Raw genomic sequence first — 24,577 nt, forward strand, 5'->3', positions numbered from 1 at the left:
AGGAGATGTCCTGGTTTTGTAATTTAGAGAAAACAGCATCTTCCATAGACGATGAAATGGGGCTATCATAGTGGAATCTGAGAATGTAAATGAAATTTCTTAGGAAAGCCAGGTGCTTTGTATTTCATTAAAAAGCACTAGTTTCCTGAAACTGACTATAGCAACGTATATGCTTAAACTGGTAGTTTTGTGTCCAGCACAGTGATGGTGTTAGTGGAAGCTCCAAGTTCTGGTAAATACTGATTGCTGAAATCATGCACTGGGCCTAGCAGCAACACTGTGCACTTAGAATTAGCTGCATGAAAATAAATATGGGGCAGATCGAAGGTGCAAGACACTGGACAAAATACCAAAGGGACTTGGTTTTGGCATTAACCATAATCTGGGTCTATTCTGTTTTCCATGTTGGAGAGTCTTGAGCCTTTTTTCTTTATATCCCTTAGAGCTGATTGTTTTTGTTTCTTAGTAAGGAAAAGTGGTAGACACTAAAAATTAGCTGTTAGAAGGTTTGTGGTTTATACTTTAGTTGAAAATATGATTTTCTTCTTTGTTTGGAAGAAACATACTTTAGGGACAGTCAAGTATAATGGTTAAGAACATGAACTTTTAGCTAGACCTAGGTTCCCTGCCTGTGTTTCCAACAAGCTCTGTGACTTTGGGCAAGTACCTTAACCTCTCTGCTCCCCATCTGTAAAATGGGATAATAAGAGTACTGCCACCTTATAGGTTGTTTAGAGGATTGAACAGGGTAACATGTAAAATCCTCGGTGTAATGTCTGCTCCTAAGTTCTTCAGCAAATTAGGAGCAGACATTGCAGCAAATTGTAGCTATTACCATCATCATCATCATCATCATCAGTATTGTTAGTGGAAGGCCTTCCAGGAGACCAGGATTATAGACTTGGCTTTGCCGTTGTTCACAGAGGCCCTGGATATGTTGCAGAACCTCTCTGAACCTCAGTATTCTTTTCTCTGAAACAGGGGAGTTGCCCAGATGCTTCAGATGCCTCTAGCTTGCACATCGTGCCCTCCATGCTGTGTGTTTTGTTTCTTAATCAGGCCTGAGTGATGGGATGCTGGCTTCCAGGATGCTGAGGTCCCCTTTTCCAGTAAGGACCTGTAACTCCTCTGCCAGGTGTTGGCCTGGTAACCTCTGTTTTTCTTTCCTTCATTCTATATTCTTAGAGTATCTCCCTTTTCCTAGCTTGCCAAATGACTCTTCATGCTTTTATATTTTTTTCTAGTGTATTCAGACTTTACTGTTGCATTGGAGTTAGGTCTCGGCTTGGCAGAACCTCACACGTAGGGGATATTATAAATAAGGGCGATCCTATCACTCTGCTATTGGTTTTTGAATCTTGTCTGTTTGTCCCTGTCACGCTCCCCAGCCCAAGCACTGAGGACTGCCTGTACCTGCCATTCAAGAGGAAGGAAGGGCTTTTTTGATCCGTAATAAGCTACCTTCTTGCTTTTTTCCTTCCTGGTCTTCAGTGTTAGTTTGAACTTTAAAGAGCTCAGCAGAGCTAATCTTGGTGTAATTTTATATTTTGCACATGGATCTTTGTTAGCCCCCACTTTTGCAAAAGGCGGAGCTGTGGAGTTAATCTCTGGCCTGCCATTGATGTTTCAGGTTTATCTTCTTGTTCTCCTGGACAGGCATGCACAATGAATTAATTGAGTTGTTTTCAACCCACTTCCTGCCTAATTGAACACCTGCCCAGTGAGTGATGCCAGCTCACCTGCCAGTTACCTGATTTGCCAGCCGTCCCTGTCATGTCAGTGTCTTGCTTCCATCAGAAGAGTCAGTCTCGTCACTGCAGTTAATTTACCACGTTCTTCAGAGAAACTGTTTTCTTCTTCACTTAATTTAAAGACGCCGATGCATCCTCTTTTGGTACAGTCCCTCTGCATTCCCTTCTTGCCACTGTCCTCCCGGTTAAGATCATTGGTGACTGTAAGCCTCATAAAAAAACGGCTGAAATGCCAGATGAGGGCACCCATGTGTCCTGGGTTGGTTCTCGTGCTTGCGTACCTTTCCCTTCGTCCCAGACTAAATTTCTAGCAAGTCATTCTTAAAGTAGTGCTGATGGTTTCAAGCTGATTAGAAATATTCTTTTAAAGGGTGGGACACAAAATGGTTTTTTAAAGAGTGCTGGCATTTTTTTTTTGACACTTGGGACTTATATCTTTCCGAAGAGATAAATGGTCTCACTAAAAATGAGAACCAGGGCAGGGAATCCAGTCTTCCTGATCTCAGAAAGCCATCCCTGTTCATGGTCTGTGTTTGTCCTCTTAACTATTTCCTGTGGTTGAAAAGTGACATAGCCAGCCACGTGGAGCCCTGGTAGGGGTGCGATTTGTTGTTACAAATACCCTGGAGATACACCAACCCTTGCTAATTATTTGGTGGAATTGTGTATCTTAATTTTCTCTTTGTGGTGTTCTTGGCCTTTTAAAAAGATAGAAGTGTACTTTTTGGTTCCTTCTGCCCAGATTTGAACTTATTCAAAAATGGGGTGAGACTAGAAAAGTAGATTTTTAAACTACTTTGATTTCACTGTGGTTTTGCATTTTGCTTTCAATTCCCTTTTGGCTTTTCTTTGTAGAATTTCAAATTTCAAATTTTTTTTAAAGGGGCATGGTTCCTCAGAAAGTTAAACATAGAATTACCGTAAGACCCAGCACTTCCATCCTAGCTATATGTTCAAAAGAATTGCAAATAGAGACACAAATCTTTTGACAGGAATGTTCATAGCAGCACTGTTAAAGATAGCCAAAAAGTAGAAGCAGTCCAGGTGCCCATTAATGGAACAAAATGTGGTGTATCTATACAATGGAATATTATTCAGCCATAAAAAGAAATGAAGCACAGATATGTGCTACAACCAGAATAAACCTTAAAAACACACTATAGATGAGAGAAGCCAAACACGAAAGGCCACATACTGTATGATCCCATTTATATGAACTCTCTAGAATAGGTGAATCCAGGGACGCAGAAAGCAGATGGGTGGTTGTCAGGGGCTGGAGGTAGGAGTGTGGGGACTGACTGCTTAGTGGGTACTGATTTTGTTTTGGGGTGATGAAAGTGTTTTGGAACTAGATAGAGGTGGTGTAGCGCACCATCGTGTATGTCTAAATGCCACCGAATTGTGCAATTTAAAATGGCTAATATAAGCTATGTGGATTTCACCCGAAGGAGCAGCCATATGTTCTTGCCAAAGGAGGCTTTTCCAGTGAGACCGTACAAGAGTTGCTCTGGAGTGAGGTGCTCCATGCCGGGTACATGACGGGAGTGTGGAGGCAGCCGGCTGGGGCTGGGATCTGGCTGGTCCCTTGGCCCGTGGGCAGGTTGGCCTGGCAGCAGGTTGGCCTGGCAGCTTGCCTACCCCCTCTCAGCCTGTTTCCTCTTTGTAAAGACGGCGTAAAGCCCTACCTTCTAGGGTTGCTGTGAGGATCAGGTGAGATAAAGGAAATAAAGTGCCTGGCACACTGTAAGTGCCTAATAAATATTAGCCTTTATTTCTGGCCTGTGGAAGGAGAGAATGAAGTGGACTCAGGGAGAGAAGCAAAGTGCTGGAACTAGAGAAATTGGGGTTGATTTCAGCCACCTAGGTTTAGGTCAGACCTTGGAGCAAAGAATTTTTAAAATTCCTGTTCCCTAGATTCCTTTTAGACGTTGCCATAACCATGTGCAGCCAGTGAAGCTCGTGAGAGCTGACTCGTACCAACCACAACAAAGGATGTTTATAAAGCACTTAGAATGGTTCCCGGCAGACAGTGAGAGCTCAATTAAGAGTTTGGTTAAATTGGAGAAGAACAAAACCAGTGGAATTGTGGCGGTCTTAACAAGGCAGGCGTGGGGTAGGAGTCCCTGCCACTTCCTTCCTGGGCTCCCCGCTTCGCACTGTGCTTGGGGGGTCTCATCCTGGAGCTGGCTTTGGAAGGGGCAGTCAGCACACACTGAGGTGCCCGCCTCTTTGTCAGCCCCCAGCGTTTGCAGGACTCTGAGCTACTGCGTTTTGTGTCTCTGATTCCTGCTCTTTCTTGGAAGCAAGGACTTTCTCATCACCTGGGCCCAGGTGAACCCTGCAGCTGAGCGGAGGACTAATAAAACCTGGACCCAAGAAGAGGCTTCCAGGGGAGGAGGGTGGGCAGGGGAGGAGGGCGGGCGGTGAGGCAGGGAAGGCTAGTCTGACTTTCACTGGTAAAGAAATAGTTTTATTTCTTCTTAGTCAGCACACAATTGTGGAGTGGAGATCTCTAATTTTAGGATATTGCTCTGATGTAAATGGGTATGTTGATCTCTCTCCTTTCTAATTTTGTTCGCACTAAACGTCTTTACTGCTTAATTAGTACCTTATTATGTACTGGTGGTTCTTTACTGTCGGTACTTCACAATTTAGTGCCCAAATATTACAGCAGTTGTGGTGTAGACAGAAGAAAGATCGCTGGACGTGGGTCTGAAGGACAGGGCTTTAGCAGTTGTGTGTATAGGACTTTGACTTATTTAAGCTGCGCGATTCCCCTTCCTTCTTTTGGGACTGGCACCCCCCTTCTTCTGGGGTACCACCTCTCTCCCACCCACTCTTGGGACCTGCCAGGCTTGGTTCTTGGTTCCCAGTCCCCCTTAACCTGACTGGGCCAGTCAGGGCTCTCCCTGAATTTTTTTTTTTTTTTTAATTAGGTAAAGGGAAGAATTTATTATGAGGACCTGGATGTCTCAAGAGAATCCAAGGCAGTAATTGCAGCCATGTAATCAGGTGTTCAAATGGGGCCTTTCCCCACCTGTGTTCCTACAGACACTAGTACATGGATGTTCTGCACCAAAGTGAATGTGAAGCAGCCTCCTGTGTAGAAATTACAAAGGAAAAGCACAGCACTGCTTTTACCGCTTTTGGATCAAGCCAGATCAAGTATTAAAGGGGGGTCAGACTGTAGAGGGGGAGATGATTTGATGAATAGGTGTCTTTGGAGAGAGCTGCTGTCTGGCCTGTCATTCCTGCCATCCTACCACCCAGGACAGGGCTGGAGAGAGGCGCAGAGCCATCAAGTCTCCCGGAACTTTTGAACTGGAGGCCTGAGAGCCACCCCCCAGTGTGGCAGAGCTAGGGAGGTGGGCTCTGGAGCTCCAGTGTAACCCTGGTGTCCTGTCTGGAGGAGAAAGGCGGCCTGCGTGGGCTAGGAGGAAGCTGCAGCCAGAGAGAGGGAGAGTGTTCGTGTGGGAGTCCCCGCCTGCTCTTCCTTATTGCAGTTTTCTTTTGCAGAGGTGTTTTGTAATTTATTACCAAGGGTTCTGAATATTAGACATTGTGACCTTCATCTACGCACTGAACTTCCCTTACTCTCGTTTTTTTCCTCGCGTACAATGGGGTACCAATAATCACCTCACAGTTACTGAGATGATCCAGTGAAATAATGTACATGAAAACTTGGGAGGACTGTAATAAGAGGTAAGGAGGCTGTTAAAAATTTCGTGATTATTTTATGAACTACCTGACACTAATGATTTGATTGTTCTGAACATCTTTGCTTTTCTTTTTTTTTTTTTTTTTTTTTTTGAGACAGAGTCTCACTTTGTTGCCCGGGCTAGAGTGAGTGCCGTGGCATCAGCCTAGCTCACAGCAACCTCAGACTCCTGGGCTTAAGCGATCCTACTGCCTCAGCCTCCCGAGTAGCTGGGACTACAGGCATGAGCCACCATGCCCGGCTAATTTTTTTGTATATATGTTTTTAGTTGGCCAGATAATTTCTTTCTATTTTTAGTAGAGACGGGGTCTCACTCTTGCTCAGGCTGGTCTCGAACTCCTGACCTTGAGCGATCCACCCGCCTCGGCCTCCCAGAGCTAGGATTACAGGCGTGAGCCACCGCGCCCGGCCATCTTTGCTTTTCTTACCATAAATTAAACATTCTTTCAGAAACAAATGATGCCATTAGCGTGTTCTGTGCCGTTAGCATGTTCCTTTTTTTTTTAATCACAAAGTTTGCTTGACCTGATCTATGTATTTGTAGAAGACGAATGAATGGCTCTTGATAAATTATGGCCTTTCTAAGCCTAAAAAAAGCTTTCTCTGAGGTGAGTCTTAATTATGTTCTGGGGAGCAGAGTATGGCCTTCCAAGTCAGATGGGCTGTTCTTGTGTCTCTGTGCCAGGATTATGGTGCTCAAATTTTAGGGTGGTTGCTTATTTATTTGGCTTTGGAGTTAAGTGCGTTGGGTTTGAATGCCAGTATTGCCACTTACTAAACTGTGTTGCCTCTTTGAGCTTCAATGTTGTCATTTGTAAAATGGGAATAATAATCCTAGCCCTGCAGATTGGGGATTACAGGAGATGATGTGTTTAAAGTCCTTGGCTGTGTCTGGTATGTGGTAGGTGCTGAACAAATGCAACTGTTTCTCCTAAACATGGTGACTTCAGTAACCATTTGCAGCTAAAGGGTGTGAGGCTAGAAAATATGAATTTGAATTTGGTATTTAATGCCAGCATCAATTAATATAAAAATCAGCCACTATTGGGTGTCTCCCGTGCAAGGGGTGAGAGTGGAGTGGGTAAGAGGGTATGTAACGCCATTCCTGTCTGTAGGGGAAATAAGTCATGTACGTATAGAAAGTAGAGGTGACATACAGGCAGCTGGGCTCTGGAAGATGGCAGAGGATTGGAAATGTGGAGGCTTCCTGGAGAAGGCGTATAGCTGATGGGAAACATAGCAAGGGAAGTGATATCCACAGTTAAACATTTAGGGTGATCATTAGACCAAATTTTACTGATACATGTGTATGTGTATAGCCTCAGTTTTTCTGTTATTTTTTCCTGTCTTCCTGGTTTCTTCCCAGTCCTGCTTAGTGTTTCTGATCATTATAATGAAGATCCACGTCTACTGGATATTCCAGAGTTTAACATTTTCTTTGCAGACTCATTTTTGCGGTGACACATTTGCCTTTTGTTGGCCCACATCCTTAAATGATGAGAATTCTCCTAACAGATTCTACTTCCCTTCCTCCCACTTGCTCCACCTCATTTTGATTTTCTGCACTGTAAATAGCCTTCTCAGGAGTTTTATCATGTTGTGTTCTGGACATTCATTGAGCAGATGTTTGTTGAGCGCCTACTATAGGCAGCATGCAGGGCAGTGTGCTAGGGAGGCCTGGGGTTGATAAAGCAGGGTGGTCCCTGCCCTGAAGCAGCTTGGTTAGTAGAGGAAACAGATGGGCAAATGGACTCTAATTAAATATGATTAGTACTTTATATTGGTCAGATAGGGAAAGACATTTGGCAGGAGCCCCAAATCCCTGAGTCCTCCGTCAGCCACTTGCTGCTGTGCTGGGTTCATGAAGGCTGTGCACCTCACTGAGCACAGTCTGGGCAAATGTATCCTTTGTTAATAACTGTGGTTCTGATGTGAAATCTCTCTGTATAGTGCCCTGCTTGGGAAAGTGTTTGAGTGAAGGTTCCTTTTGTCACCTCCACCCAAATCCTCCTCCAGGCAGAAAGTCTAGACTAAAAGAGAAGGTTTAGACTGAGAAATCTAGTCTCCCTCTTCTTCCACAGACTAAAACCTGCTCTTCCTCCTGGGTTCCCCATCTCAAAAATGGCACCATCATCAACCCAGAGGCTTGAGAGCATCTTTGGCACCCCCAGGTCCTCTGTTTTTCTCCTCATTGCCGTTGCCCAAGTCCAAGCCATCTTCTCCAACTGCGGGTCATGATCCATGTTACTGGATTCTGAAATTTAGGGGGTCTTTCTGAACATTTAAAAAAAAAGAAGGAAAAAGAAATAGAATGAAAAACATTAGAGTACATTGCATGTAGTAAGGTTGAGTTTTATTTTGTATATTTGTATATAATAATAGTTTTACAGAAAAAGGCTAACATTGCTAAGGGCTTTATGTATATTGACTTATTTATCAACAACATATACAGTGGGTACATTGTTATTATCCCTGTTTTACACATGAGGAAACTGAGGCTGAGAGAAGTTGAGAACCTGGCCCAGGTTTGCAGAGAATGCCAGGGCTCCAGCCCGTGCAGGTGGCCTGCTCCTCATAGACTGTGTGTGCCTGTGTGTATTGGGTTGCAGAGTAAAGTGTCTTACTCTCTGGGTTGTGGTTAAAAAAAATGTTTGGAAGTTTCTGTTTCACAGACCTATATATCCATTCTTATCTCTTCCAGACTTGCATACTGCAGCCACAATAACCTTATAAAATGCAAATTGGATGAATATTCTTTATTGGGGGGTCCCCTCCTCTTAGGAGAGCGTAGATCTCTGTGGTCACAAGGCTCTGTGTCATCTGGTTTCTCTCTGCCTCTTAGGGGCCCCCATGCTCTTCCCACGCTGACTATACTCCTGCTCCACTGGCCTTTCAGCTTCTAGGTGTGCCAGGCTTTGAAAGACCTCGGGGCTTTTGTGTGTACTCCTGTGACCTGTCAGACGTAGGTAGGCTCTTCCATGACCTATCCCCATATTACCCTGTACTGCAAGTTAATAGCACTTTACTATATCCATAAAGATGCAAAGTCATGTGTTGCTTAATGACAGGGATACTTTCTGCAGAATGTGTCATTAGGTAATTTCATCGTTGTGCAAACATGGAGTGTACTTACAGGAACCTAGATGGTGTAGCCTACTATACACCTAGGCTATGTAGCCTATTGCCACTAGGCTACAACCCTGTACAGCATGTTACCATACTGAGTACTGTAACACAGTGGTAAGTATTTGTGTATCTGAACATATCTAAGCATGGAAGTGGCACAGTAAAAATATGGTATAAAAGATAAAAAGTGATACACCTGTATTATTACATTATTATATATTACCATGAATGGAGCTTGCAGGACTGGAAGTTGCTTTAGGTCAGTCACTGAGTGGTGAGTGAATGTGAAGGCCTAGGACATTACTGTGTACTTTTATATGACTGGCAGTGCTATAGGTTTGTCTACACAAGCATCACCACAAACAAACACATGAGTAGTGCATTGTGCTACGATTTTATGATGACTGGGATGTCACTAGGCAGTAGGAATTTTTCAGCTCCATTATAATCTTATATGCAGTCCTTCGTTGATGGAAATGCCATTATGTGGCACATGACTGTACAGTAAGTCCTCATTTAATGTCATTGATGGGTTCTTGCAAACTGTGACTTTAAGTGAAATGACATAACAAAACCAATTTTACCAAATGCTAATTAATTGATATAAATGAGTCAAGTTCCTATGGCATATTTCTGGCATAAAAATGTTACCAAACTTCTAAATGACGATCCGAAACATTTCTAGTATTAAACATCGAAGTAAATGGGAGCTATACATACATTTAAGAAAAATGAATAAGATCAAGTAATCATCATTTACCCATTTTTTGGTGGATCAGTGGGTGATAGTGGTCACTGTGGTGGTGGGTTAAGTTAAGGAATAAATGTTTGCAAAGGGAAAACTGTGAAGGGCAGCTCCCACTGCCACATAGTTCAAAAACAATCACAAATACAGCGGGCTTGCTGAGTGCATTTTGTACCATACTGTTTGTTGTCATGCATTTGTGTGATTGTCCTACACTTAATGAATTTTTATTTGACAATAATTTGTATTCATCCATTTTGCAACCCGATTATTCCAGTTCAGGGTCGCAGGTGATTGGTGCCTCTCCCCACAGCTGTGGGTGTGAGGCAGGAACCTGCCCTGGACGCCCACACATCCCCACACTCACTCACACCGGGACAGTTTAGACACGCTAGTTCGCCTAGTGTGCACATCTTTGGGATGCTGGGGAAACCAGAGTACCTGGAGAAAACCCACACAGATGCGGGGAGAACGTGCAAACTCCACAGTGGCCCTGGCTGGGAATCGATTTTTTTTTCCCCCTCATCAACATTGTAACAAAATGATGTTCATCAAAAGGACATTATTGGAGGATGTGCTGTAGTTCCTGGGTCACTTAGGGCAGGGGCACATAGGCTGGCCCACATCCTCAGCCCTGGGGCAGCGCCTGGCTCGGCAGTCAGTGAATACTTACTGCTCCTTCCATTGGCTATGGGAGGCAGAGAAAGATTGTGACATGGAGGATAAATAGTGTGTGAAAGGGACCTGGCAGAGCAGTGTTGGCTGTTCCAGAGGTGGCGTTTGGTTTTTATTTTTTTTAATCTCTTCTTACGTGGGCCTCCTCGTGCTTGACAGGGTGCCTTGGTGATGCGTGCTGCTGGGCTTGGTTGGTCCAGGGCAGTCCTGTCATCTGCTGAGCTGAGTGTGTCCCCAGGCCAAAGCCATTCAAATTCCTTCTCTACTTTCACACATTGGTGATTTTAAAACCTTGTTATTTGACCTTGGAGAGTTTTCCGGCCTAGGTTAGTATGGTGACATCTCTAGATTCTGCTTTGGCCCTGAGGTGGTCACTGTAGTGGTGATAATTGCAGCCTTCATTTATTGAGCATCTGCCCAGTGCAGAACTGTGCTCACAGTGTCCACGGTCCGTTCCCTCTCTCCCACCAACCTCTTCACTAGGTGGTGGACTCCCCATTTTACAGAAGAGGAAGCTGAGACCCAGTGAGTTTGAGAAACTTGCCTAGGTCTTCCATTTGGAGTTCTCTATAGGATGCCTTTCTCATTTTTTTTAGTTACAACTACCCAGTTAATGGCTTTTTTTAAGCTCCGTGAGAGCAAGTTTATTTAATAGTTGTCTTTTTTCTATTTTATATGGTCTCTGTTCTTGACTGGTGTAACCCAACTTTTCCTAGGTGAGATAATTGCTCAGGAAGTGTGCTTGTCAGGCTCTGCAGGGGTCTCCTTGGCTCTGGAGGTGATTCCTTCCTCAGTGGTGGAGGGCGTGCTGATTGGGGAGGGTCCGCCCTCTGGAAATAGTAGCTGATTTCCTCTCCTCGCTACCTCTTTTTATTTCTAAATGCTTCTGTTTGTCTTTTCTGGGCTGCATCCATTTTCCATCTTTACTGCTGCAGTTTATTGCTCTTTGCTGACTCCTTTTATTTTTATTTTCCAGACTTGCCTGAAATGCGTCTTGATTTTGGCATCTTTAGAAGTTTAAAGCCCTGCACTTTGTTACTGATGATTTCCCTCAATTTGCAGAATTCCATTTGGTTTCGAGTCTATTTGGCAAGACCCTGCTTTTCTTCTTACTGCCATCATTAAATTTTAATATTTTTCTGTTCCTTCTCTTTTACAGAAATGTGTATTCCATTTTTTAGGTTGTAAAAATGGACCTTCAATGCCCTGCAGTTTGACTTCCCATCGTACCTCCTTGTTTTCAGAATCACATGTTCATGGAGCAGAGGGCACTTTTATGGAGTCCTTGCTCTTTCTAAAAGGCAAATCTGTCTACACCATTTGGTGCTCGGCATCCTTCGTTGGCTCTTGTGCCATCAGTTCTGAACAGCCCTCATGGTGTGGAGACCATTGCTGCCCTCTTTCCACCCCAGCTTCCTGCCCCCACTACACTAGACCTGGACCAGCTGTTCTCAAACTTGTGGTTTCAGGACTCGTTTGTATAAGTCTTAAATATTAGTGAGACTCCCTGAAGACCTTGTATTTATATAGATTGTATCTAGCAGTATTTACTATATTAGAAATTGAAAAGACTTAAAAATATTTATTGAACTTGTTTAAATATAACAATAAACCCATTACATGATAACATAAGTAACATTTTTACTGAAAAATAAATATTCCCAAAACAAAATAGTCAGTGAGAAGAGTGACATTGTTTTACTTGATTCTAGATCTCTTTAATGTCTGCCCTAATAGAAAACAGCTGGGGTCTCATAAATGCTTTTGCATTCATTCTGTTGCAATATGTTGTGTTGGTTGAACTATATGGGAAAAACCCTTGCCATATATATAGTTGGAAAAAGCCTTGCACAGATATATAGTTGGAAAAGGGAGGACTATTCTAATAGCCTTTTCAATTAATTGTGAGTAGTCTTTGAAACTACTTCAGAACTTAACCAGTAATTTCTTAAAGGTTTGTTGCAACGTAGCATCTGAAACCACATCAGTGAACTTTTCATACTCTGTTACATTGAAGTCTGTCATGCACTTTGGCCTATCATGCACTTTGAAAGGCTCTTTTATGCATGCATCATTTTGTAACATCATGTATTAGTCAATTGGAAAATACCAAAATATCACATTTAATGTCACCACTTAGAAAAGTATCAAAGTAACATGTTTGTTAATGTCACTAACATTCTCATCTGAAAAGTCTTTAAGTATTGGGATGCTTTAAAACTCACAATGGTGGATACAAGTTTTATAAAATTTTAATTTTTGCTTCAAAGCTCAAATTTTCTCTTTAGCAACAAATACTATCAGTTTTCCTTGAAATAACAGGCTCAATATATTCATTTTTGACAAAATGTTTATAAATACCCACATGTGAATAACCGTGGTTTTTCTGTCAGTCATTTTTTTTCAAGTAAAAATGCTGTTCTGTGAAAAACAGCAGTTCAGTCACTGAAGTGCTTTCTCTTCCTGACAACCGTCATACTTTGGCTGCGGCAGCAGAAGTGTTATATAAGTGCTTACCATTTGGTCACATGGGGTATTAGAGATGTTTACTCAAGAGTTGATATTTAATAAGATTAATAATTTTTGCTGCTTCATCAAGGACATTGTTAGGTGAAATTGACTTTAAAAAGAACTATGAGTGTGTGGCAGGGGAGGATACAATGACTACAATATAGTAAGATGCCACTGCCTTGATGTTAAGTCACCTGCAGTGTTACCTGGCACTGCTTTTGTACCATCAGTGCAGATGTCAACACAGCTGAAGATTGTTTTGACTTTGCAGGACTGTTGGAAAGGGTCTTGGGCCACACTTTGAAAACCACTGGTTAAGACCAAACTGCTCATCATTCATTGGCGGGCACTAGACTCTCTTGCTTCCTGTATCTTGGCTCATGCCCTTTCTGCCTGGAACACTCACCTTCACCACCACCTCCTCTCCATTCTGTGCACGTGGGCATATACACATACATATACACATATGTATACATGTATAGGTGTGTGTGTATTCAGCTAATACTGGTTGTAATTATCATGCGTGCAGTGGTCTCTTCCAGTAAGTAGACTGTGAGCCTGGTTTCATATTTATCTTGGTGGCAGGAGTACCAAGTACCGTGTCTGGCAAAGGTAATCACTCATTAAATGTTACCTATCTTCATCATCATCATCATCATCATCATGTCAAGGGCTTAATAAATGGCTTTTGAACAAGCAAAGAGTTTAGGTTAGTATTCCTAGGGTTTCCTTAGAACACTGGTTGTCTGTGATATCAGTAAGTATTGATGAAAGGGTATTTGTGGTTGACTAGATTTGGGAATGCTCAGACAGGTTTTTAACTGAAGGACTTCCAGGATCCCTTATTGTATAATGTGCAGTATGAATCTTTAAAGGGAATGAGAGGCCACAGAATGTAATATTTCCCAAGCTGAATAACTTGTGAAGCTTTTCTTAGCATAACTCATAGGATTAGGGTCCTTGGAATTTTCCTTGGGAAATAATCATGTAGCCTGGCCTCTTCATTTTTACGGATGAGGAAATTAATGACCTATGTTCATACTTGCTTTAACTTATACCTCATATATTTAGTGAGTACCTCTTAAAGTTAGACACTGCTAGATGTGAGAATACACTGGCAAGTGAAACAGAAAACAGAGTTGGGGCAATGGTAATATACTCTTGATATGAAGTGGATGATTAAGTGAGAGATACAACATCCATCAAGTAATCACTGGAAATGCAAGTGTTATGTGAATGTATGTAGGAAGGTACACAGTGCTAAATCGTTTGTTTTTTGTTAATACACTATATGAATATGTTCAGTCGAAGGACATGATGTTGATACAGTAAAATTGGCTTGTGGTCTTGTGACTGCCTGGACAGATGATAGGAGGGTCAGGACTTTTTAAAGAAGATTTGGCCAGTGTTTAATTTGATGTTTCATTCTGTGAAGTCACCTATAAAGAAGTCAAACATTTACATATTTATTAACAGATGCTTTTGGTTCTTGGTGTTTGGCCACAGGCTTTGGGCTGGATGAGCTCTGGAAAGGCATAAAAATCTCCCATTCCCCCCTTGTATGGGTCGATAGGCAGGAAAACATTCACCTTTTCAGGTTATTCTCTTGCTTCACAGCCTGAAACTTCTTCAGCCACGTCATGTTCCCGCCAGAGTCTTAAAACTAACAGGCTTTCAGGAGACTGAGGGTTAAGGAGAGAGATGGCATGCATCTGGGCTGCTGCGTTTCCCAGCGTTGCTCTGAGATTGAATTAGGAAAGTTCTCAGGGTTTTGGACCTCTTGATTTCTAATCTTTTTTGATTGAGTTAGAGTTGCGGAAATACCATGAATTGCTAATTAAAAAATAGCTTTCTTTTCTTTGTAAAAATAATTTACACTAATTGTAGAAATTTGGGAAAATATCAAAAGGCATAATGCTAAAAATTACTCATAATTCTACTATTCAGAGATAATCACTACAAATATTTTGTATTTGCGTGTATTTTCATATGCCTAATTAAGATCATTGTGTACAAATTTTGATTTCTACTTTTTCCATGTAACATATGAATACTTTTTCTTGTGTTGAGAGCTGCAGAGAATAGGGACTTGTATTAGTTTCCTATTATGCTGTAATAAATTTCCACAAACTTGAGTGGCTTGAAACAACAGAAATTTATTTTCTCATTGTTCTGGAGGCCAGAAGTTTGAAATCAAGAGTATAGGCAGGATTGTCCTGTGTTTGGGGGCTCCAGGAGAGAATCTGTTCCTTGCCCTCCCGGCTTCTGGTGGCTGGGTGGCTGCTAGCATTCCTTGGCACGAGGTTCCATCCCTCCATTATCTGCCTTGGTTTTCACATCACTTGTGTATGTGTGTGTGAGAAATCGACCGCTCTTACAAGGACGCTTACATTTAGGCCCCACCCAGATAATCAAGGATATCTCTTTCATCAAGATTCTTAGTCACATCTGCAAAGACCCTTATTACGTATAAGGTAACGTTTCCAGGTCTCAGGGTTAGGACCTGACATCTTTGGGGCCATTTTTCAGCCTCCCCCAGGGTTTAACAGCGTGGACCCTGGAGCTAGACTGTGTGGGCTCAAATCCCAGTGCTGTCTTTTACTAGCATGATGACCTTGAGCAAGTGTCTTAACTCTTGGTACCTCCACTTTCTGGTAAGTAAAATGGGAATGACAGTACCTACCTCCTTGAGTTGGTATGAGCATTAAAAGGATTAATATACATAAAATGCTTAAGAAGCTTAAGATAGTGTCTGGCCTTTGTAAGGATTAGCTGCTATTATAGTAGTTGTTATCTTTATTAACAATTCTTTGTAAAATTTTTTTTTAATGGCTGCATAAGGTTTTCTTTATGAATCTACCATAATTTATCTAATCGTTTCCTTTTGTTGGCTCTTTCTTACCAATTTTTTATCTCACATATAACTGCCATTGATATTGAGCATTAAGTTTTGTTCTACTTCAGGTTCATTCCCTAGTGTAGAGTTCTGGAAATGGAATTGCAACATCAGAGGTTGTGTACAATTTTAAGCCACTTAATAAGAATTTGCTAAATTGCTTCCCAGAAAGACTATGCCTGTTATACTCCTACCACTAGTTAAGTGGTGAAAGTGCCTGTTTTACCATGGCCATACCTATTATTGAGTATTATCCTTTTAAACATTCTCAGGTATTTTGACAGAGTCTGGCCTTTAAGGTTGAAATGTAACAGCAAGGAGACGCGAAACATTGTGGTTTCTTTCGTAAGGCGTATTCTGGCAAGGCAAGAAAACCTCTAATGCAAAATGAAATCTTTGCCTTGTCAAGTATCCAAGTACCTTCTCCATTCTGCTGTGAAGCCTGGAAACTTCATGAGTGTTTTCAAGGTTAAGGGGAGGAGTGTGGAGGGAGAGGATATGTCAATAGCAGGGCAGTGCTAGGTGTACAAGGATTTCAATAACACAGTTTTGCTTCTATTCTCAAACTTGAACATTTAAAACTCTGATCATTTGATGGGATGAAGGAGACACACTGGAACAGAAAACGTATCAGTTTAATCACAGTACTACTAAAGCCATGTGAGGGACCGGAGGATGGGGTGGGGAGGGGGCAGCTCCTGCACTGCCTGCCAGATGAGCTGGGAGACCAGCTCTGGGAAGGGCCGAGGGAACAGTCTGCAGCTGCACTTTGCACCTCTGCCACCTGCTAGCCTGCTTTCCTTTCCTGGGGGGTGCCCATTGCTGGCTGGTCCTGCCCAGCACAGGCCTCTGGGCTATAGAGGAAGAGCAGGAGTGTAGGGTGTGTCTGCTCAAAGGGACCTACTACATCAGAGGTCATCTGGTCCACTGCTGCTCAGGCTATTTGGAAACACAAGGTGATTGTTGTTTTTTCCTCGGTGGGTAACTGACGTGAACGTACAGTGTACACCATGTGTAGCTAGTCCCACATGAATTCAGCAATACCCAAGCCCGTGGTAGTGGGCTAAATGGTAGCCCCAAAGACATGCTATGTCCTAATCCCTGGGACCTGTAAATGCTGCCTTAATTGAAAAAAGGGTTTTGCAGATGAGATTAAGTAAGGATCTTGAGTTGAGGAGATCATCCTGGATTTTTTGGTAGGCCTTAAGTGCCATCACAAATGTTCTTACCAGAGAAAAGCAGAGGGAGATTTGACACCCAGAGGAGAAGTCAGTGTGAAGATGGAGGCAGACATTGGAATGATGTGGCCACAAGCCAAGGAATGCCAACAGCCACCATACGCTGGAAGGGGCAAGTGACGGATTCTCCCCTAGAGCTTCCAGAGGGAGCATGGCATTGCCTGTCCCTTCTTTTCAGACTTCTGACTTTCAGAACTGAGAATAAATTTCTGCTGTTTTAAGCCTTCCAGTTCGTGGTAGTTTGTTGCAGCAGCCTCAGGAAACTCATACACCAGTCTGTGCCCTGTTCAGAGTAGTTCCACTGATCATATGCTGGACTGTGTAGCAGTGTCTATCATATTGCTATAACAGCTTCTAAGGACGTACTCTTAATTTCTGTACTTACCTGGTTATGAACTGGCAGCAGGGTTGGAGGAATGCGCTGGTTTGCAGACCACCTTGTGAGTACCACTGGTCTAGTCTCCCTCGCCTGTCTTATGGATGAGGAAACCGGGGCCTACAGAGAGGAAGTGGTAGGGCTGGATTAGAGCAACAGGTATCTCTGCTGCCTGGGATCGACAGGCAGGCCGGGAGTCGGGCGAGCAGACAGGAGGGCTGCCCTTCGTCTGTTCTGCAGGCCAGCCGACGTCCCTCTCGTCATTCGTACCCTGCTCCTTGAAGGCAGATGCTCCAGTGAGCCCCTGGGGTGCCAAGCTGCTCAGATGCCCAGAAACCAGGGGAACCTGTGGACCTTCGCTGTAGCTAATGAACCATTAGCAGCAAGCAAGGGACCCTGTCAAGGAGCGAGGTCATGGCTTGCTGTCAACTTAATTTCCAGCTGACGTTTCAGTCTTTGTGGTTTGGGTCATATTTTCTTTCTGGAGCCCAATTTTAATTGTATGTTTTCTGAATGATAATTATCTCTTAGAGAATACGGACAAGACTAAAGTCACCTTGACTCTCAATGTTGCTTAAATAAAGTCCAGACTCCTTAACTTGGCATTCGTGGCCCCTGAAGAACCGACTCCCTTCTCCTTTCCAGTTCTGCCTCCCCACCCTCCCACCCTTTGACATAGTCTGTGAACCTCACCAACATCATTGCTCCCTAGTAGAGGGGGTGAGTAGAGGCTAGGTTCTTGATTCCCCTTAGTAGGTGAGTTCTTGATCAACCAACATAACTAATGGAAAAACATGGCAAGGAGAGAGGTTGGGCATGAATTTTAGAAGCTCCCAGGAAGAAAAGAGTTTATAGTCATTAAAACAGAATAAAAAGGCAGCCAGTACTAATCACTTACACATGAGCAAAGTCATCTCAGACCATCTAGTTGAGCCACCAGATGACGATAGCCACATATGTAAACCAGGCAAGACCAGAAGAAAAACCACCCAGTTGAGCTTCATAAGAAATGTTTATTATTTAAGACCAAAAAAATAAAGAAGAGGCATCATTGTAAACCAAGATTTATCTGAGTTAACTGTACTCAATAAGGATAGGTGTTGTACTATTACTCAGCTGTAGACACTTTTCAGAGCCTCACACCTTTATATTTTCAATGAAATTTTTATCATTTTGCTTTGTTGTGGATAATACCCATATTAGAGCCCTTTCCACCCAGTATCTGTCCCTTAATCTTAACATTGAATGCCACTGAGAGTTTATGAACTACTTGTCTCTCTTTTGCTGTGGGGACAGCAGGTCAGAGGCCCAGGTCACTTTCTCTCATCTTATTTTTCCCAAGGCTTTAGTTTAGAAGCCTCTGTTCCTTCACCCTCCACTTTTGTTTCTTTTTCTAGTCCCAACCCTGGATCTCTCATCTCTAAATCAGTGATTTTTGGCTGCAGGGAACAGAAGTGCTCTCATGCCATTTAGGTTAGCAGAAGTTGTCCTGGGAATCTCAGGACTGCAGGGAGCAAAGCTTGACCCCCTGCTGGGAATAGGCGTGGGAAGCCCCTCAAACTCAAGAGCTGCATGGTCTTGCTCATCTTTCATCGTGTGTGTGTGTGTCTGGGTCTGTCTGTCTGTCTGTCTCTCTAGCTCGCTCTCTCTGGAGCAGAGCAGCTGACAGTGACAAGTGTCTATCCCTGAGCCTGTCAGTTTAGGGGGGACATGTGATCACCCTCTCAGGATGGGTGGGGGGAGCTGACCCCAAAAAGGGGTCTGTGGAGGGATAACCCCTCCTCCTTGAAGTGCCTATTATACCTTTTCTTCTAATTTCTCAACAGGAGTAACTCAAGTCACCTGTACTGGAAATCAGTTTGCTGAAATTATTGAAACACAGTTCTTGAAGTTGAAGAAAAGGTAAAAAAATTCTCTTAAAAGGGAAACTCACGTTTGGGGAGAGATGACTGCCCCGTCCATTCCTCCGATACTCTGAGTTTTGTAATAGTTTACTCCTCTGCCTGGCCAAGTTCCCATTCATCCCTCAAGGCCTTTATCAGACGGGTCTCCCTGGAAGTGAAGCCTCTTCAGAGTCCCTCCTGGCGGGACTCCGGCTGTTGAACCCCCGTAACAGTTTCTCCTTCCTGCTGACATTCGTTACCATTTGTGCCCTTCCTCTGACCTCCTAACTGTTCTTCTGTCTGGGGGGCCGGTCCAGGGCTGCTGCTCTGTGACCCCTGCCTGCCATCGTACCGCTTCCAAGCTTCATGATAGTTGCCTATCCGCATGTTTTTCCCAGTAATCTCCTCAGGGCATATCTGGATTGTGCCTGGGACACAGGAGGTGCCCAGGCAGGTTTGTTGGCTGACGTTCCCTCCTCAAGGTCAGCTCCTTTGTGGGTCTGCTTTGCACGTCCCCCTCCCTCCCTTGCAGGCCTGTGCGAGGAATCTCTCCTAAATTGACTTTGTTCCGTGAGCACTCGTCTTCTAATCTTCTCTAGTTGTCCTTCGCTTTTTGGCTATTGGCGAAAAGAAGCTAACAGCAAAGCTTTTTGTATCCGATTCTTCTTTTTGATTTGGGATCGTGTTAAAAGCAATAATCCAGGATAGGGAAGGGAGGTGACAGGCAGCACAGTGAGCCCGGGGGCCAGGGGAGCACAACTCCCAGCCTGCGTCTGCCTCTGGGGCTGGTGTTGAATGGGGGTTGCCTGGGGTGGGTTTGGTCTCACTGTGGTTGCGGCCCCTCCTGTCCGCTGCACGGCAGACCCCCTCCTCCCCACCATCCTCCAGGCTGCTTCAACCCGTGGACAGCTGTCTCTTAACCCACCCCACTGCCCCAGACCTTTTTGCTTGAAATGAACAAGTCGGCAGATTGCCTTTCTCAAATTATTTACTGCACAAAAACAAAGATGTTTCTTATTAATTTTATCAGTTTTGTTGGTTGGCATCCTCCTGAAAGACTTGTCCCAGCCCTTCCTCCCTAACAGTAACCAGCGGTGTTACATTTGTAGAGTGCTTTCCTGCTTTTTTGCAGGGTGCGTCTGTACACAGCACCAGGTTTTCTTCTCCCTCCAATCCTGGGAAGCAGGCAGGGGCACATGGTAACTTCTCATTTTCAAAGTCAGGAAATAAGCGCAGAAGTTCATTGTCTTGCTTAAGGTCATGAGCCAATGTGAATGGAGTTCAGTTTTGCCCTCCCCGTACCATCTTGGTCCCTCCCTTTGGAAGCCGTGGCAAACTGCTGGCATCATGAAACCCCGGGACTCTGACTCTTGCCCACCCTCAGTGTTCCTTTCAGGGAGGAGAGTCTTGGCCTCCTGCTGAGAAACGCAGTCTGACCCTATGCCCAGGGCCAGGCAGCTTTCTTGAAAAAGCAGATACCTTCCTCCTGAAACCTTCCAGTCAGTCTTGAAAGTTTTATTGTTGTTATGGCTTATTTAAATACAGGAAATTTAATCAGTTTACATTAATGCGGCATTGTCTTACTCTGAGTAAGCTGGAAGACACTAACAGGAGTTTGATCAACTTAATCTAGCTGTATCTAATGTTCTTTCCCTCCCTTCTCTTTTAAATGATTGCAAATTGTTTCTGTCAATCCAGGCAGCAGAGCACAGTGCTTTATTGCTGTGTGGAATTATTTAAGTTAAATGTGATTTTTTAAAAAATGGCTCAACTTTTAATTAGAAAGCAGATTATCAGGTGACATTTTGATTTGTGCTTTGATGGGGAAATTGGAAAATAGACCCATCATAATAAGAAACCAGGTTCTAGTTTGGAAGGAGGCATATTAAGAACAGGATGTGAGTTCAGCGAATCATTGTTTTCCTAAAATAGGCCATCCTCTCTGGTCTTTTGTTGTGAGACCTTCCTCTGCATCTGATACTACCTTAGATTAACATTTTCCTATGGGAGACTAACCTGGAATCCCCCAAACAATTACTCCCCGTGGTGTGTCAGGGCCCAAGACCAGGCACCAGCACCCTTTTACAGGGGATCCTTGAAAAGGTCAGTATCAAGAAATGAGCAAACCTATTATGAGGCTTGTAATTGAAGAATATCAGGCTACACACTCTACTCCAGTTGTGGCATGATACAAACATCATTTTTCTGTTAAGGGGGTTGTTGTCTTAGCCCCGAAGCTGGATCTGCATTAGTGCGGATCCTCGCAGAAGCAACTTCCCTGTGTCCTGGCTGAGTTTGGTCCCGTGAGCTCCTGATGTGGTTGTGCCCCACCTTGAGCTGGCACGATGGCAGGACCTCTGAGCACCATGAGGGGAGGACGGGCAGGGGTCACCCATAAGGCTGGCCCTGCAATTTCTCTGTGCTCTGTCCCACTGTTTATACCCTTTATAGCAGTTAGCAAACTTAGCAAACTTCGTATCTCATGGGCACCTCAAGCTTAATGTGTCCAGATTTTAGCTCTTGGCCTTCTTCAACCATAGCCCCTTTCCAGACCTCCTCTCTTTTCCTATCTCATTAAGGTATGTAGCTGTTAACTCTTTCAAGTCAGAAATGGAGGAGTCATCTGTTATTATTCACCTTTCTCTTCCTCCAAATCACCAAGTCCTAATGATACTTCTTAGAGTAGATCTTGAATTCATCCACTGCGTTCTCCCATGTCCACCTCTTAAGTCCAAGCCAGCACCATCCTTTGCCCAGGGGACTGCCAGGGCCTTTTAACTGGCTTCCCTGCTTCCCCCTCCCCAGTTCCAGCATCACTTTGCACCCAGAGTGATCTTTACAAGTTCATGTCATCAGTTCACTCCCTTGGTTGAAACCCATCAGTGACCTCGTCCTGCTCTTGCATGAAGCCCGTAGGCCCAGCGTGGCCCATACAGGGGACCGCACCATCTGGGACCCAGATCTAGCCACAGTCCACAGTGTTGTTGGTGTCACATTGTTGTAGCATGTGAGACACTTTTCCCCTTCCTCCTTGACTTTTTTGGAAGATTGCTATGACTTCCATTTTCCAAATGAATAAAGCAACTGTCAGGTTCTCAAAGGTATACTTAGAAGGGATTTGTATTCTGGGAAATAAAATAGGGAGTGATTTGTTCCTCCAAACCTCAGAATATCAACTTCTAGAACACAGAGGTAGAGCACTATCTTATTTAGAACCTTAATAAATTAATAGCCAATAAGTAATCAACTAAAACTGCAGTACCCCCTGCCACTCTCCAAGAAGCCCTCCCTCCCAGATATTTTGACATAAAAATGTACAACAGCATTTTAGCTCAGGAAATTATGAATGGAACTTGGTTCTAGGCTGGTACAAGAAAAGACTGATTTTCTACAGGGGAAGAAGAAACAAAGCTTTGTATTAGTATAGAGCTTTTCTTTTTAAACACATTCTCCTGTCCTGAAGCCTATTTGTTTTCCTTATCTTGGCCTTGAGCTTTACCCTGTGGTGGTGGGGTGGGGGAAGGCACACACCTGAATTTCATCTTAGTTGTGACAGTCCCTTCTCCTCAGGCTCTCCTTTCAAGGTAATTAATGGGAACACTGAAATTCCAGTTGGATTTTTGGTGTACTGTAGCCTTAAATTAAGATAATTTTTCTATGATCTTGAATTTGAAATGTTTTAAGGTACCAGTCTGGTGGATCCCCTGATGGGTTGCAGCAAAGATTGTCATGGGAGCACAGAGACAGGCTGTTTCACCTTGGGGAGTGGAAAGTCCTGTGACACTTGAGGGGGGTCTTGGAAGAGACCCCAAGTGCTCGGCATTTCTTTGCCAAGGCAAAGGAATGGTTGGGAGAAAAGAGGTGTGCAAAAGGGTGTTTCAGACAACTCATAGATGAAGGGCAAGAGCATGGCATGCCAGAGAACCACAAGGAGGGTCCCGATGGCTCTGCAATGAAGGGCATGGCGGGCTGGAGGGGGGCGGTGAGTGCTAAAAGGTGGGCAGGAGCCAGATCATGCAAGGCCTTCCTTGGGGACCAAGTCGAGCCAAGGGGTTTGGATTTTATTCTAAAGGCAGCGGAACGCCGTGGTAGAATTTTACACTAGGGAGTTACTGAATCAGATTTGTCTTTCAGAAATAGGGATTCTGTAGGCATGGTCTGCACACCTAAGACTTCTGAAAGGCAGTGATCCGATTCAGATGTGCCAGTCCTTTTATTCTTGTAAATGTGAGACTGAAAATTCCACAGACTTCTGAATTTTAGGTGTGACTACAGGCTAGCTACCGATAAGTAAAAGGATGTTAAGTTACTGAACTGCAACTGGTGTTAAGTTAGTGCCCTGCTGGGGTTTCTGACGACTCTATTGTGTAGAGGCTGGCTGCGTAGCCCCCTCAGCAGTGGTCACACTCAGGCGGCAGGAGTTCCTGCCAGCCTTGGAAACGGCACTCTGACAGTGCCACATCAGTGAGGTCTTGAATTCGTGGCAATTTTCGGTTGCTGGGAATCTAGATGTATAATTATCAATTACCGTTAGCTTGGCTTTCTCATAATTAGGTTATCATGATTTGGTTGGTTCACTATGCACTATGGAGAGATGTGTATTTATGCCAGGAATGTTTTTTGGCTTAACAGTTCTGATAACTAGACTTTAAAACAGGTATGAGGTTTAGATGTGTCGTCATGCTTACCCTTTTGCTAAAGAAGATGTGTCTTTCTCCCACATTTGCTTCTACGTGATTCTTCACTGTTATTACCACTGTATTCTTTGCTGGTAAGGGGAAAGTGTGTGGGATGGGGAAGCGTGGCATCCTTTGCCCTGCCTCCACGGACAGGGCTTTTAGGAGGATTTAGAGACGTTTGCATTACTTGGGGCTTGAGAAAGTGCACAGTGAAGGCAGAGAAACACGGTTTAGGAGGCAGTTGGAGAAATCCTCATGAAGATGAGGGCTGGGGGGATGGAGAAGGGGGTTATGTTTGAGAGATGTTTAGGATAAGGACGAACAGTGTGACGTAGGGAACGACAGAGAAGGGCAGGTCTAGGAGACCCCCAAACTTGTGGCTTGGGTAACACCGATGAGAGGGAACAGGCTTGTATCATTCAGCAAGTCCATAAAGCAGACGGAGGCTCGGAGGCCTGGAGGCAGACACAGGTGCAGACAGACGGAGCTGCCACATGTGCTGTGACGGGAGGGGACGGGATTGCGCTCAGTACACAGAAGGGATGAAGGCCAGGTCGTGTCTGCACTGTGTTTTGTTGGCAGTGGGGAACCACGAGGCTTTTTAGTTGGAGGGTTCAGATCAGACCTTGGTTTCTGTGAAACCCTTCTCTCTGGAGGTCGAGGGCCCGGGAAGCTGGAGGCAGGAGGGCATGTGGGCGAGAGTCGTCGGTGAGGCCTCAGCAATGGTGGGGAGAACACGCAGGCACGCGTGTGTGCGGTGTCTGAGCAGCCTTTATTTGAGGGTTGGGTTCCAGAGTCAGTACAGGAGGAGGATAATCAGCCCCTAGGGAGCGACCAACCAGGAGCAGGGAGGGGGCAGCGAGGGGGCAGCGAAGGGAAGGTGACCTGCAGAGCTCTCCCTTACTGAGGCGGCTGGGTTTGCCTTGGTCGACTGTGGCCCCACGGTGGTCTGAGTGGACCGAGGCCAGACCTGATGTCA

The 24,577-nt window shown here is 44.2% G+C and overlaps 1 protein-coding gene across 4 annotated transcripts in view; it reads left to right on the forward strand.

Moving 5' to 3' along the window:
- Positions 1 to 24,577, forward strand: part of SMCO4 (single-pass membrane protein with coiled-coil domains 4) — a 57,305-nt gene that overhangs the window by 16,937 nt on the left and 15,791 nt on the right. For 3 of the 4 annotated variants that reach the window (XR_006736395.1, XM_045557136.1, XM_045557137.1), the window contains one exon: positions 18,863 to 18,938. Coding sequence is in view for 2 of the 4 variants with exons in the window: in XM_045557136.1 (XP_045413092.1) it covers positions 18,863 to 18,938 (76 nt within the window). In the remaining 2 variants the exon portion in view is untranslated. Of the gene's footprint in view, positions 1 to 18,490; positions 18,510 to 18,862; positions 18,939 to 24,577 lie in introns of those variants that run through there. The other variant, XR_006736394.1, reaches the window with a different exon arrangement.

This window comes from Lemur catta, chromosome 7, assembly GCF_020740605.2.
Source record: "Lemur catta isolate mLemCat1 chromosome 7, mLemCat1.pri, whole genome shotgun sequence".
Classification (NCBI taxonomy): Eukaryota; Metazoa; Chordata; class Mammalia; order Primates; family Lemuridae; genus Lemur; species Lemur catta.